A 16,880-nucleotide genomic window follows, 5' to 3' on the forward strand; every position below is an offset into this window, starting at 1 on the left:
TATGTCTTTTGTTATGGTTTGTGCATGTTCCATTTGTTTATGCAACAAACTCGGAAAATTAATGGTGTATAAATGTACAGGTGTTGCACTTGATTTTCATTAAAAAATCCTCCCTTAGAATGAATAACAGCTTTATAGAATAGAAGAATAGCCTTTATTTGTCACATATACATTACAGCGAAATTCGTTCTCCGCACCTGGGGTCAGAGCGCAGGGTCAGCCATGATACGGTGCACCTGAAGCACAAAGGGTTAAGGGCCTTGAGCGATACCAGGGCTTTACACACTCTTGACATATAGACAGGTAATTTCTCCAAACATTCAGCTGCCATGCTTCTTGTACAACTTGTCAAAGATTATTTCTGACCTTGCGATCCAGTTCATCCAGTTCAATAGGATTAAGGTGCAGTAACTGGGCAGACCATTTCATGATAGATAACCCTCCAGCTGACTGCTGTCTAAATAACACTTCTAGAGCTTGGACGTTTGTTGCAGGTCATTTTCTTGTTGTGTGTGGAAGTTGGTTCCAATTAGCTGCAGTCCAGACGGAATTGCATGGTGTTGAAGTATGGTAAACATGTAGGTTCTGTATTTCACCCTAAATAAGTCTCCAGCATTCCCATCTCCAAAACAACCCCAAACCATTAAGCTTGCGCCTCCACATTTGACTGTGGGGGTGAGGCAGCCCGCTAACATCTTCTCTACAGTTCTGTGTCATACATAGGTTCTTTTGTTAGAGCCAAAAATTTCAAATTTTTAGGTTGTTTTATAGACTTTAATCTATATCTTGATATCACCTAAATGAGGATGGGTTCCCCTTTTGAGTCTGGTTCTTCTCAAGGTTTCTTCCTCAGAACATCTAAGGGAGTTTTTCCTGGTCACAGTCGCCATGGCTGCTCATCAGGGATAATCAGCTTCCTTTTCCCTTTTTCTAGAAGTTAATAAGATAATGAATAGAATAAAAAAAAGACACAGCAACCAATGGTACTGAGAAACATCTTGGTAAACAATAGCTTTTAACTTACACCACAAAAAGATAACATGTTGTGGATAAAAATTTACTATATTTAAAGTCTAATATTCCTGTAATATTCAATGATTTGATCCAAAAAGTCAAATATTCCTGTTATAGGTTTTTTTAATGGCTCTATGTCCAGGTGTATAGTTTTGTGAAGAACCTATTATCTTCAAGGAAGTGTTTCACTGCACAAAAGGTTGTTTGTAGTGGAAAAAGGTTTCTTTGGGCTCATTATTGAATGCAATAATCTCAAACTTCATACTTCATATTTAAATGTAAAACATTTTATTTGCAAAAACTTGCAAAGACTTTTAATGGAAATTATTTCTACAGTTTAATGCAAATGATACATTTATTTACCTAAATCTAAATTATGAACAGGTTCAAGACCACTTTTAAAATAGAACAAAGAAGAGATTCTTATATTATTGAAAATCTCTTTGGGGAAACTTCATTGCTGCGAAAACCTTTTTTCTTTTTATATGTGAGTGTAAATCTGTTAGAAACAATCTTTCTCTTAACAGCTTATGTTTTTTTCTTTATGGAATTGGTAAACCAAGCAAACATTTTTGAAAAACAATGAGATTTAATTAAAAGCACTGTCTTTACTGTATACTTTTGTGTATCCAGTCCATTACATTTGTTTAAAAGATTCGCATAATTGCTTAACCAATTTTATTTATATGTCAAATCTATTTAAACGTCTTTTTGTTAAAAGTCTTCAATCCTATTATTGTGTAAAAAGAACATTTTTAATTTTATTTCAAAAGATTTTTGTATAAATGAATAGAATTGTTTGATACTTGATGATGAACCTGACGAAATACTGACGACACGCAAATAAATAAAAATATGTAGTGACTACATCTCAAAAGGTATAAAATTGCAGTTCAGCTTTCAATTTACCACTAAAACCAACATTTTACATTTCTGACTTTGTAATTAAACCGAAAGGTTTACATGACGTGCAGAACTGTGGGTCGGCGATCGTGGTTTTCCGATGTTGTTTTCTGAATAGAGCAGATGACAACTATGCCCTTTTTGCAAAATGTAAATGTTGAAACCAGATGCTTTTCTTATCTGAGGAACAAATGTAAATTTCAAGAGAGTATTCAGTTCTACATTCAAGCATTCAAATATTCATGGTCGTGGGTATTTTTTTGAGCATGTGGTGAGAAATAGTAAATAACCAAACTTATATTTACACTGAGCCCCACAACATTGTCTAAAGTTTTGCTCTAATTCGATCCTACAAGGCCAACATAGAAACATTCATTTTGATTTTAAGGACACTTTGACGATTCATTACTTTTAAATAACTCTGTAGAATTGTACAGAGAGCTCTCCAAAAATAAAGTACAAACTTCTTCCCAGAACAATTACTAAGACCAGTGGGTTAATCCATGCACATGATTTCCCCCTCTCACATGTACATATTAACTTCAGCGGCATTCATTTAAAATAAGCATACCTATGAGAGATTTCAATCCGCACTTTTAGAAAATAAAGGTTCATGAAGTGTTCATCAGTGGTTCATTGGCTAATTAAGGGTACTTAGCTGAAAATTAAAGGTTCTAATTGGAATCAATTTTACAAGAAAAACACTCAGGAATAAACTTTTAGAAGTAACCATGCAGTGACAACTCAAAAAAGAGTGAAGTCATAATTAAAATAAAAAAACATGCAATACTTTACTTTTTATTTTAAATTTTTGTTGTTGTAAAACTTAGCTTCAGCGTTTCTGGAATTCAGGAATAGTCACAGACTTTAGTTTAAGTATTTGCAGAGTTTATTGACACATTCTGTCACCGATGCCTGGTTTTACGTTCAGCAGTGATAATGAGCAACTACTAGAAGCAACTTTTTACAGAATGTCATTATCATTAGCATCTGCTCCACCATCAGCGCCAGTGCTTTTGAAACTCAGCAGCGTTCGTGTAACAAATTACGTTTTGTTACAGTGAATTTCAGGAGCGTACCATCAGACTGTTGCATCAGTTGTTTACTTCAAAATTTCCGTCAGGCTCCGATGGCAAATTGCATCATTGTCAATCGGTGTGAATGATGTTTGAAGGACTTGCCAGAACGTGCTCACTGTGATTGGATGCAAAATATCCCTGTGGTGTTGAATCATGGGTACTGGGCTGTGCTCTGTACCTGGGCCTGGGTTGTGTCAAACATCCTCAGTTCTTTCTAGACTTTCTGGATCCGATGTACACCAGATTCAATTGCGTATATTTGTGGACTTTGGAGAGGAAAGGAATCATTACTATAACGTCGGTAAGGTTGCAGACATTTCTGTTGGTTTCTGTCATTTCACATTTGCATCATATTTGACTATATATAAGACATCACCAGGTACAGGTGCTGCTTGTTGATTAAATATTGTTTGACATTGATGATGTAAAAAAATAATATAACATAGCAGGAACAATTATTAACACATGAAAATAGCTTGAGGGAGGATCAATATATGTGAGCCTACGCAAGCTGTTCTTTTTTCAAGTGCTGTAAATTAGTTATTACTTATTACTTAAACCAGTGTTGTATACGTAGCTCTTTTAAAACTCAGGAAACTGAGAAACTTGTAGGAAACATATATGTATATACCTCCTGACAGAAATTTTTCCAATTATGCCTAATAAGATATTGCTCTCTCTCTCTCTCTCTCTCTCTCTCTCTCTCTCTCTCTCTCTTTCTTTCTCTATCTATCTATCTATATATATCAATATGCATTGCAAGAATAATATGACGTCCTTGTTTTTTTTTTTTTAATCAAACTTCTGCTATTCTTTCAATATGTTTAGCAGAAAAACGTCTCATTAAAAACAGTTTCTTTCCAGTTTAGTTTCCACATATGCAGCTGTTGGCTTCTGTTTTTCTAAATAGATCTCATATCTATAGAGATACAAAGTACTGTGAAAAAGTCTTAGGCATCCTTAATTGTATTATTTTTTTGGATGCTGTTCAGCAGAAAAAATATTGAAAAGTCATTAAAGATAGTTCAAAGTAACATGACTTAAAAAAAATTTATAAATAAATAAATAAAATAAAAAACTAAAATATGGTGTCCTGTAAAGAAAATAGAACCAGAATTAAGAACTTTGATTCGTTCTGACTGATGATCTGGAAAAAAAAAAAAGCTGTTAAAACTGCATATAGCTGAAAAAGTTTTGCCTGCATTTTTTCTCACGTAATATCGACATGCTTTTTTTTTTTTATTGTGTACCGTTAACTGCTCTGCAAATTCTATATAATTATTATTGCATGTACAATTTCGAATGTTATTCTAAATATGTATAGCCTTATATGTAAAGACAAGATTGATTTTGTTCTTCTACATATGCAATTCTTTCATTATTAGTATTGTAGTTTGTGTATATATACTGCATATATGATTGAAATAATTTAAGAATTTCCAGTAATAGCATTTTTAGGGTTTGGTAAAAGTAGAATTATTGTATTTGCTGCTGCTTATAATAGATTTTAAAAAGTCAATTTTAATAGAAAGATATAAAGAAAGATTTTCCTGCTCGATGTTCTGTGAACTCGGTATATTTTGGTTAAAACTGATCGCTGACCTCGGCTTACAGACATAAAAGTTTCAATAACCAAACTGCACTTCTCCTTGTTTTATTATGTATTTATTATGTAAATATTAAGACATTTGACCATTGAAGTTTATTAATAAAAATACTGTCTTTTTCCAAAGCTATACTATATTCATATTTTTATGATTGTTTTTGAGCTAAAATAATGTGCACTAGCAACAATGAAAAATAGAGTGCAATGGTTTGATTTCTGAGAGTACAGATGCTGCAAAACACAAATGCTATAATGTTTTATATTATGTTCTATATACATACAAAATAGAAGTGTGATAAGTCTGGGTGCTCCTTCGTTCTGGGGATTTTAGTGCAATCTAGTCAATCCAGACAGACAGACAACAAAATAATTAAAGAAAAATTATACCAGCAAGCGTACAATATTTTATTTATTTATTATATCATTTTTTTCCAAAAGTTTTTCAAAATTTGCATGTACATTAAATGTATTTAGATTGTCATGTAATGCTATACAACTCCAAAGCAGCAATAATTTATCGCGTATGCATTACATTATATTCGAGTATGATTACTGCATTTGTCACTCATACAAAAAGGCCCTTTATGAAGCAAAGATACAATAATTTAGAAGGAAAAAGGCCAATGAAAGAAAGTGCTTAGTGCATAAAGACACACTTAATGCACCTTCAGCCAAAGGATACTGTGCATTTTAATGGTAAAAATGTTGCACACTTGAAAACACAACACCAACACCTAGTAATCTTTTTTTTGTCCTAAATCACTTCCTGTTTCTTTGAATGTTGCTGGGGTTCTACTAGCAAGAGTTCACTTTGTGAGAACGGTGTCCTAAAATGAATTGTCTTCCCATCCAGGGTGTATTCCAGCCTCCCTGTGTTCCTAGGATACGCTCCGGATCCTCCTGCTCGGGATAAAGCTCTTACTAAAAGTGAGTAAGTGAGATTACGTATATATGCCATATAAAGTATATAGAGTATGACAGATGCTGTACAACCCACATGCAATAATATATTATTCTCTTTTCTAATACATTTGCATATCTTTTATTTCAGTCTTCTTGTTCGAATTAGCCCCAGTTTTTGACCAATGGAGATGAGTAATGACAGCAATAATTCACAGTTTTTTAATGGAAATGCCTCCATAGCTAAAAATACAGGGTGCCACCACATGCCTGAGGTCATCCTCTTCTACATGACCATGCAGTTTATTAACATGTTCATGGGCATCCCAGCCAACATCATGGTCCTTTGGCTGATCCGCCACAACCGGCACGACTCGTCCACTTCGGACATATTCATTTGGCACCTGGCTGTCCTGGACACCTGCTTCTGCCTCATCCCACCACTGGAGCTGGCCGTCCAACTGTACCTGACTGCCAGCAGCCCTTGGTACGTGCTGCGCTTCTTCTATGGCATCAAGGACTCGTCTCCACTCTTCCTGGCATGTATCTGTCTAGACCGCTACATGGCCGTGTGCCATCCCATCATCTTCTCCAACCTGAAGGATCAGAGCCATCGTCCTGTGTGCGCCGGTGTCGTGTGGTTCGTTGCGCTAGTGTACGCCGTACTGAAGTGTGTGGGCACCATCCCCAACTTTGAGAAAGTCTTTACAGTCATGATCCTGGCCACGTTCCTTTTCATGCTTTTCTGCAACATTTCCATACTATGGGTGCTCAGACAATCAGGTCCAGGCAAAGACGACATGCACCCGGTCAAGAAAAAAGCTTTCAAGATGGTGCTGATTATTTTAGCCATTATAGTTTTTAACTATTTTCCTCCCGTTGCGCTCTTCCCATTTCAGAACTATTTCTCTCCCTATGTGTTTAAATGTTATATCCATTACATAGCTTTCGGCTTCATGGACATCAGCAGCAGCATCCAGCCCGTCCTTTACCTGTCCAATAAGAGGCCGCAATGTCCAGCGTGGTGTTGTGTGGGCTGCAACACTCAAGACAGAGAGACTGGAAAAACAAGCGAGTGCTCCACAGTGTATACTACAAATAAATAAATGGGGAGGAAAAATTTTCATACAATTAACATTTTTCACCCAAAAGGTAAATTTTTTCATGGAGCATGTGACCCCAGAATGTAAAAATTATTTGATCATGTGTGAAATGGATTTATTTAGGTGAGAAAGTATAGAAAAACATATTGACATGCAAATAAATAAATCGTAGCGCAAAAAGTACTTACTGTAAACTTGTGACAATGTAAATAATATAATATGCTGACAATTATCTATGAAACTCTAATTCTAAAAATGTAAATAAAACAAATTACTTTTGTTTAAAAAAAAGTGCAAAATTATGAACAAAATAAAGTGAGAATTTAATTATGTAAAAAAAAAAATTGTATCTTGAATAAATCTTGAATTACAAAGTAAATATAGAAAGAAATAAATAATTCAGGTGCAAACATCACTTGGAGGTAAATAAATAATGTATAAAAATGCTGTATTAAAAGTAAGGCTTTTATTCATGTAATGTCCATGTGGCTTTTCCATAAATTCATCTGTTGCTTTAAAATGCATTTGACTGATTGCATAATTAATGATTAATGAACGCAAAGACATGTTTCTTTCCTTATTTATTTTTTCTTATTGATAATTAAAGTGTCTATAAATTGCTTTGAACATACACACATTTCTTAGAACATAAAATCTTAGGTACTTGGACACTAAAAGATTATGTTATTAGGAAAAAAGTTAGCATTTTATAAAAGTATATATACATGCAATAATTTTACTTTGGTTAGCGAATTAATAGCGATTTTTATTTATTTATTATTATAACAGGATTATAAACTATTATAAGATAAATTAAGGATTATAGCCATTTATTTGTACAAGTATTCAAGGACAATATATATATATATATATATATATATATATATATATATATATATATATATATATATATATATATATATACCATATTGTTCTGAATATAAGACGAGCCTGATTTCTTCTCTTTTTGAAGACCAACTTTTGTCTATTTAAAAGAACATGTTTTTATTTAAAATACTTTTCATATACCATATCATATATTACCTGCAGCAAATCTGGATTTAATTAGCCTAGGCTGTCCTTGTCATTGTGAAACAACATGCCCATTCCCATGCCTGGAGTATCCAGACTTACTGCAGGCTACGTACAGATGCACTTGCAGGTCTTTCTGAGCTCGTGATCTTCTGACATGCCGTATTTCTTGTCTGTTTGACAGTTGTTAGATAACTAACAGATAAATAAGCATTTATCACCATAAGCTCGCCTCAGATGCTGGTTTACTTGGCCGAATTTTGAACCGCTATTTTCTGGACAGTCACTCACCATCATGCAGTCCTGACACTTTAAACGATCGTAGCTTCATTAGGTTGCTTCAATCCAGGGAACTCTGGTCTGAAAGTCTAGAGCTTTTCCATTAAAAAATATTGTATATAATATATATAAATGCAGTATCTCAAAAAAAGTGAGTGCACCCCTCACATTTCAGCAACCGTTTTAGTATATTCTTCTCAAGAGACAATACTATAGAAATAAAACTTGGATATATTTAAGAGTAGTTAATGTGCAGCTTATGTAGCAGTACAGATTTACTGTCCTTTGAAAATAACAAAACAGCCATTATTGTCTAAATAGCTGGCAACAAAAGTGAGTACACCCTAAGTGATAACAGCTGTAAGTCACTTACCCAAGCAAAGCCACGTGTCCTATTCATCATGTTCATGTTTGTGTCTGCTTGACAGGACCATACAAATTTGTGTGAAAATTTGTAAAAATATTTTCTTATAGCAGTTACAATTTGGTGCTTTGAGTCCAATTCTCTCATACTGACCACTGGATGTTCAACATGACACCCCATGGCAAAGAACTCTAAAGATTTGAGAATTATAATTGTTGCTTTCCACAAAATGTGGCCATGGCTATAAGAAGATTAGTAACACACTTTAAAACTGAGTCACAGTACAGTACAGGGTCATACAGAGGTTTATCATTAAAGAAATTAAGTCCTTGTGTTGTGCATCAGGTGCAGAAGCTGCTTCAAAAAGCAAACGCACGAGTGTCGCAGCGTTGCTTTAGAGGTTGCAGAAGCGGAAAGGGTTAGTGTTACCAAGAGCATGGTGGTGGTAACATCATGGTCCGAGGCTGCATGAGTGCTGCTGGTACTGGGGATCTGCGGTTCATTAAGGGAAACATGGATTGTGACATTCTGAAGCAGAAAATGATGCACTCCATTTTTGCAGATTTTCAAAATGATAACGACTACAAGCACATCGCCAAGATGACAACTGCCTTGCTTATTGTGGAGGTGATGGAGTGACTAAGTATGTCTCCAGACCTGAACCGTATTGAGAACCTGTGGGGCATCCACAAGTGGAAGGTGAAGAACATCCGGCAGCTCTGTGATGTCATTATGGAGGAATGGAAGATCATCCCAGCAACAACCTGGGAAACTGAGAAGGCTGAGGAAAGCCCATTTCCTCCACTCATCCTAGCCATGTTCTACAGAGGGATCGAGAGCATCCTGAGCAGCTGCATCACTGCCTTTTTAATAACTAATCGCAAGACCCTACAGAGATTAGTGAGGACAGCTGAGACCATCGTAGTCTCTCTCCCTTTCGTCACAGACATTTACACCACACGCTGCATCCCCAAAGTCAACAGAATTGTGGACGACCCCACACACCCTTCACACACATTTTTCACTCCCCTACCATCATGAATGAGGTTCCGAAGCATTCGGGTCTGATTTCCAGACTGTGCAACAGTTTCTTCACTCAAGAACCCATGAGGTTCCTCAACACACAGAACGGAACTGTGCCAAACTCTCTCACACACACACACACACACCTGTGTGTTACTGAACTGTTACAACCTGAACTCAACACACACTCAATACTTCAATTCATACACATGCATGTCTTCAGCACCACCCAAATTATACACATTATACTGTAAACTGTGCTGTTTTGTGCCTTTTATGCACTGGAGAGGACAACTTACTTTAGTCCTTAGCTCCATGTTCTGTAGCTCTATCTTGTTTTATGTAACACCAGGGTTCTGTAGAAACGTTGCCAGTGTGTAGTCAGTCAGCTGTATATGGATGAAATGAAAATAAAAGCTTCTTGACTTGATATAGGACGTCTCTAGATTCTGGATGCAGTGGCATTAAATTCTTCTTTCACTTGGACTTGGAAACTCAAACCTGTTCCAACATCACAATGCCCCACTGAACAAAGCCTGCTCCATGAAAATATGGTTTACATGGGATGGAGTGGAAGATCTTGAATGGCGTTCTAGAGCACTGACCTCAACTCAATTGAACAGCTTTGGGATAATTTGGAACGCTGACTGCACCCCAGGCCTCCTCACCCTACATTACGAACACTTTGCGGCAGAATAAGCACAAATCTCCACAAACGCACTCCAGAATCTATTGGAGCAACATCTCAGAAATGTGGAGGTTATTACAACTGCATTGCACCACCAATCCCAGTCTAGAGACTAGTATAGTATAGAAAACATTTTGGTTTAAAACATGACACACTTTAAAAATGGGATTTTTCATTTCATTTATTAGGATGGAATGACGATTTCAAAAATGGCTTCATTTCCACTACATTTCCACAAAGTAAACAATTTTATTATACTGTGTACATACTTTAACATTTTTATCTAAACTTATTTTATCAAGGGGAATTTGGTTTAAAAAAAAAGAAGAATAAAAAGGGAAAAACTAAAACAACGACGATGTGCACACTTTAAATGGATTCTGCAATGCGTTTGGTCACAAAGCTAAGCTCGTCAATATCGTTAATAAACTACCATCATTTTCACAAGTATGGATTTTCGAAAATCAGTTTAGTTCAAGACTGTGGTCAAGTTCGACGTGGTTCCTTTTTGCTGAAACAGATATTGAAAAAGCGCAAAAAGTAACGGTAATACTCAATTTTTGATATTAAATGGATAAAAGATTTGACCGAATTAAAAATAATTCTAATAAAACAATTCCAATGGAAGTATATGCAATGTTAAAAAATGTTGCACTCTTTTTACTGGTGTGGAGAAATGGCCGAAACAGAAATCACTATATCTGACGCACACAAACGGCCAAAATAAATTATAAAAAAAAAAAAAAAAGTTGGCTAATATAAAAATCACACCGTAATTAAGATACAAGAACAAAAACAAACAAATTCAGCATCTTTGATCAGTACAATACAGTTAGTCAAGATTTGAGAATTTAAATAGTCCTTTTATTTTAATTAATAACAGTTAACGGCAGTAGAACACTGGTTATTTGATTCCTTTGAAAGTAATTAAAAAATTAACAATAATAAAATAAAAACACCTCCTTTTAAAACATTGAATTCAGTTTTCAGTGAGATTTAAGTGTTGACTGAGAACATGGAGCAGGGAATCTTGGGTAAATTTTAAACTCCTATAAAATCTACCTTGAAAAATCAGGAAAATGTATTTAAAAACAAAACAAAGGAATAATGTCACATTAGATACTGTATTATTAAAGAACATTTACATGAAAACATTTTCATTGGATTCACTGAACGTATTGTTCTATTTGGCCAAAACACATGACGGTTTGGGAAAACACCGATTGGGGGCTGCTATGATCATTTCTGGCAAAGTGCCACACATCCAGTCCAGAAAAGCCTATAGTTTTAAGAACTATAAATAAAATATCAATTTTTTGCCATATGAAGGGTTTTCCCAAGGCCACCAAATGTAACTGTGGATGTATTTGAATATTGTTTCCGGTTCATGAATTTTTTTTGCAATTGATTCCACAAAACAGATTTTCATTCAAATGGTGAAATTTACTTGCATTTAAGTTATACTCAATTATGAGCCAATAATAACTATCAAAGTGTCATTTTATAAAGTGTTAACAGTTAAAACAGCGAGTGAAACCTTAATTTAACCCATCTTTGGTTAACGGAAGTCTAAATATTGATTAGTTGAGGTATCGATAACTATTCAGCTGTTCATTCATTTATTCATCTGTAGTAACCGCTTTATCTCGATCCAGTCCGTAATGGACTTTGGACCTACACTGGGATCACGTATCATGAAGAGGGAACCAGATTATCTCAGAACCCATGTTCGCATAATCACACCAAGGGACGAAAGAGAATTGCCAATTCACCTTCTGGAATGCTTTTGGGTGGGGAGAGAAAACCGAATAACACCAGGAGGAACCTCGAAGTCTAAGATGAGCATAAGGTGCAAGTATCACGTCAACATTTTTTTTTTTTTAACCTACTAAATTGCCATAATAAAACTTACCAAAATTAAATCCGAAACTTCTTTCACAGGTCCAGCAGAATAACTTGTGTAAATAAATCACAAACGTCATGTTTGACAAACATTCGGCTATTTTTGTCTATGACTGTGCAATAAAGGGTTGAAAAGCAAAACGAAATGCACCCGAATCGCACCTGGTGCCACTTCATTGGGTACGGCTATGTGCATTCATCGACTTCACATGTAGATCTACTGATTAGTTCACTTTGTAGACACAATACTGACTGCATAAAAATAAAAGCCCTCTAATCACTGAACAGGACCAACAGTGGACTATTTTGGATGGTGGATCATTTCAGCACAGTGACCCCAGTGACATTAAAGTATCAGTTAGAATAGCATTACCTGCTAACTCATAAGTTGGTGGATACTTTCTAAACCAAAAAGGCAGACAGCAGGTTTGCGCTCAGAAAAGAGACGAGCTTTGGTCTCTAACTGTTAATGAAATGACCGGTGAGTGTACAAGTCTTTTAAATCTCATCATTGTCAAGGAACTGAGAGTTTGAATGCCGTTGACCCCATGGCCATCGATGGCTGAGACTCGACAAGTAAAACTGGCCGACTCTATAGGTAAAAAGGATGACGTACTATGAACGTTAGCGAATCGTGTGCATCTGCACGCTCGTGTATGTAGAAGATGGTGGATAGCACTTTAATGTACTTGATACCTCAACAAATGTCCATTTCACTACTGTATCGAGAAAAGCCCACCATCTAAATAACATCTGCTCAACAATACCCCTGTTCTGTTAGTGGATGGGGGTAGTGGGAGCTTTTGATAAACTGATAATACAAGGTGGCCTGAACGGAAGGCATACCTAATAAACTGGCCAGTGTAAGAAAAGCCTTCATTCACTCCATTTCTTCCAAATTTTGCACTTCATCGTCATCAACATTTTGGTCTTCCATTGGCGACGCCTCATCGACACCTTTCAGTATGGTTTCCTCTTTGGCGTGGAGTTGCTCGTGTCTTTTCAGATGGCTGGCCCTACTGAAGCTCTTGTCGCAGCGTAGGCAGGTGTGAAGCTTCTCTCCAGTGTGGGTGAGCTGATGCAGCTTGAGGCTGCTGGCCACGGTGAAGGTGCGTCCGCATATTCCGCATTCGTACGGCCTTTCGCCCGTGTGCATGCGCATGTGGATGCTCAGGTGGCCTGCCTGGCTGAAGGTCTTTTCGCAGAGGTCGCAGTGGTACGGCCGCTCGCCCGTGTGCACGCGCAGGTGCGTTTTGAGGTCGCCTTGGCTGTTGAACCTTTTTCCGCACTGGCTGCAACAATGGGGTTTTTCTCCGCTATGAATCCGGAGATGGATCCTCAGGTTGCCGGCGCTGGCAAAGGTCTTGGCGCAGACGCTGCACGAGTACGGACGTTCGCCCGTGTGCGTCCGAAGGTGCACCTTGAGCTGGTTGTGTTCAGTAAAGCGCTTGGCGCAATGCGGGCAGGCGTACGGTTTTTCGCCGGTGTGGGTTCGTTTGTGGATCCTGAGCTGGCCCTGATGACCGTAACTCTTTCCGCACAGGTTACAGGAATATGGTCTCTCGCCTGTGTGGGTGCGCTGATGGTTTTTCAGGAGGTCGGCTCGGCTGAAACCCTTCCCACAGTAGCTGCAGATGTGAGCTCTTTCCGAGCTATGAGTTCTCATGTGTATGTTAAGCGACGCCATTCGGCCAAAGCTTTTCTCGCAAAGCGCGCAGTGGAAGGTTTTGTCTTTCGAAACTTTCGAGTTTGCAGAGTCCTTCGAGTGAAAGTTTTCTATAAATTCCTTGTCTGGTTCTAAAACCGATCCGACATCACTTTCAAAACAGACACCGAGAGCGGCGTCCTCAGTCGGCTCTTCAACGTCTTCCTCCGAGACGCTGTGTGCAGACTTCTCTGATTCGTGTTGCCCCATATTGCTGGCTTCATCTTCACTCACAGTACTGCTCATGTGCTTATTGGACACCATGGTTACATGAATATTATCATCACTTGTCCTGGACGGGGCTGCTGGAGATCCAGTGTAACATTCCGAAAAGCTCTCCTCAGACCCTTCTACTTTAATGAGTTTCGTTGTCAGGTTAACGGGGGATTGGCGATGTAATGCATTGTTGTCATCTTCAAAGTCTGGGTCGGCCTTAACGTAAGGTACTGTGGTACTCTGCACTTCTTTATCTGACTGATGTGTTCCGCTGTTGGTTGAAAGAGGACTCGGGTTATGTAACGCAGGCTTAGAGCTTCCTGCTTTCTTTCCGCAATCGTCCCTCTGTTTTTGAGAGGCTTTCCCTGAACCCTTATGTCGAGGTAAAGTTGGATGAGGATGGAGAATTGTTCCTAAGTCCCCATCAACACCAAGATTGTAATCCACTGCAAAAACAGAAAAAAAAAAAAAATTGTATATAGTCAATATGTAAATACTTGGTATTACTAGAGAACGTGACGCTTTTAGTTAATGAACGTTGTGAAAATAAATGACGAAAATGAGTATCTGGTTTATTAGTGCTCAGGAATATCTAGTAACAAATGCTTATATTTACTACACAACAGTGCTGAGCAACACGCTTGGACAACATTTACGTCATTTTTATTTGAGTGATGTGATGGACTGTTTCTAGACGCCTTCACGAGCCTTTCTACTGAGTTATGAGAGTGTGTGCTTGTGCAGCGACTTTTACTATGTTGCACTACAGAGAATGCATGAATAAGCCAATCAGTACGCAGCTTGAAGATTATAAAATTTAACTTCTGTCTGCTCATGTTCTGAGAGCACAGGGATGCCCACTTTCTGCAGACGTGCCAGGTAACGTTTTCTGTTTTGCTTTTACCCACTGAATGCTGAGTTTTAAAACTTTGTGTACAGTATTTTTCCCCACACCACCACCTACTCTCTGCCGCAGACATGAGCTCACAGCCAAGATCGATCAGGGATTCCTACTCAAACTAAGATTGTAGTTCCAGGTTATGGATGTGCACAAGATTTTGAACGTTTCAGCAGTGGTTGAATTGAAATACACATTTTTAAGCAGTCATTTTTTTGTTTTTTTTGCATTTCTACCAGTGGTGGATGAAGTACACAAACCATGAACTTGAGTTAAAGTTAAAGATACGCTAAGTAAAATATTCCTCCAGTAAATATGCTCCACTTATTTGCATTCAAATGTACTTAAGTATCCAAAGTACTGTGATTTATTATGGCTAAAATTTTATATTTCTGTCACAAGGCTCTTTGCTTAATCAACTGTGTGAAAAGACTATTTATAGAAATGATTAATCGTTCAAACACTGGTTGACATCTTTAAAAATGCCATCATTTATTCCTCTCGAAAGTTTTCTGTTTGCTGTTGAACCAGTTCAATTGAATACATCTTATTTACTGTAACAGAGCTGGTATTTTGTACGCGATTACATAAACGTGAAAAGGTGCTTTTTACTTGTCACATTAAAGAAATTCTTCACAAATTCCAGCGCTGTTAGGATGCTGGGGGTCAGAGTGCAGGGTCAGCCATGATACAGCGCCCCTAGAGTACGGGAGGTGGAAGGTTAAGGGGCTTGCTCAGAGGCCAAAGACAGGGAGTTTGGTGATTATGAGGATTAAACCCCCGACCTTATGATCAGTAATCCAAAGCCTGAACTACAACTTCACCCAAAATACATACAACTTAATTTCTAGATATAAATGAATAATCATATCTTGGCAAATTGAACATGAACGAAGCTGATAGACTGTGAAACTGCCTATCATCTGTTTAATTGCATGTCTTTTATTGGTTTATAGTTTAATTTCTTTCCAGTCGTTTGTTTACATGCACTTAATAACTCATTGTGGTGAAACATCTCATACCTACTGGGACCGGACACACGCTGGCCTCCTGAACGCGCAGTTTTTCCCGCAGCGTCTCGTTTTCGGATGTAATCCGCCGGATTTGTCCCTGGTACTCGGCCAAAGTCTGGTCTACAGAGTCCAGGATGTTATCCACAGTCGCCTTGAAGATCTCGTTAAGAGAGGACTCGAGGAAAGCCTTCAGGTTCTTCGAGTTCATTGTTGCGACCTAAACAAAAAGGCATAAACTGAGGGAAAGGATAAAAAAACCGCGAGGAGTCTCCTGAACAACACCGAGACACTTCCAGAGCTCTGGATCTCCACTCGACAGCGGGCTAAGCTACACGTCTGCGTTTGGGTGACGCAGAAAAACAGACGCTTGTGCAAAAAAACACAACAAAATAAATAAACCGAATCGACAATCTAACTTGCTTAGGTTTCAAACACAAACCCGGTATCTGTTTATATCAGTTTCCTTTTACACAAGTTTGTGGAATCAACAGAACAAATTTGATCAACCGCAGGCGTCTCCAAAGAGCCTGACTAGTTCTGTGCTTCTGGGTTTTATATATATTTATATACGCGCTTGACTTACACGGCCGCCCCCTACGGTGTGGAGGAGATACTGCACGCTATTCCGTAGTAAAACTATGATTCTGTCTGATTTGAAATCTACATACAAAATCAAAACTAAATAATACATCAGATTTAAAAAAATCCAACTAATTATTACATCACGTAAACAAATTGAACCAGTTTTATTAATACATTATATAAAAATACAACATCCATAATGATAAAAACAAATCATACATTATATATATATATATATATATATATATATATATATATATATATATATATATATATATATATAAAAATACATTACACAAAACAAAATAAAAAAACACAACCTAAATAAATACTTCAGGCAAAAAAGCAGAACAATCAAATTAAATAAAATGCTCTTTAAGAATGATACAAACACTATTTAATTATCATGATTATATTTTATAACATAACTCTAATCATACAGCCTGTATACAGTATCTCACAAAAGTAAGTACACCCCACCCTTTTCAGCAACTATTTTAGTATAATCTTGGATATTCTCTAAACTTGGATATATTTAAGTGAAAATTGCAATGTGCAATTGTCAGTTTTGTA

At 37.1% G+C, this 16,880-nt stretch overlaps 2 protein-coding genes across 2 annotated transcripts; one reads left to right on the forward strand and one right to left on the reverse strand.

Annotated features, from left to right (window-relative positions):
- The first annotated feature begins 3,129 nt into the window (after nt 1-3,129).
- LOC124379320 (proteinase-activated receptor 3) lies at nt 3,130-6,930 on the forward strand. The gene is made up of 3 exons (XM_046839582.1): nt 3,130-3,297; nt 5,456-5,529; nt 5,654-6,930. The coding sequence occupies exon 3, from the start codon at nt 5,688-5,690 to the stop codon at nt 6,606-6,608; it is 921 nt and encodes a 306-aa protein (XP_046695538.1). The 5' UTR covers nt 3,130-3,297; nt 5,456-5,529; nt 5,654-5,687; the 3' UTR covers nt 6,609-6,930.
- Nucleotides 6,931-10,154: 3,224 nt separating this feature from the next.
- On the reverse strand, nt 10,155-16,261 carry LOC124379419 (zinc finger protein 436). The gene is made up of 2 exons (XM_046839765.1): nt 15,735-16,261; nt 10,155-14,260 (listed from the first exon to the last, which is right to left on the reverse strand). Exons 1-2 carry the CDS (start codon nt 15,931-15,933, stop codon nt 12,774-12,776), a joined length of 1,686 nt encoding a protein of 561 aa, XP_046695721.1. The 5' UTR covers nt 15,934-16,261; the 3' UTR covers nt 10,155-12,773.
- Nucleotides 16,262-16,880: the final 619 nt, after the last annotated feature.

The sequence above is a fragment of the Silurus meridionalis genome, chromosome 25 (assembly GCF_014805685.1).
Source record: "Silurus meridionalis isolate SWU-2019-XX chromosome 25, ASM1480568v1, whole genome shotgun sequence".
Classification (NCBI taxonomy): Eukaryota; Metazoa; Chordata; class Actinopteri; order Siluriformes; family Siluridae; genus Silurus; species Silurus meridionalis.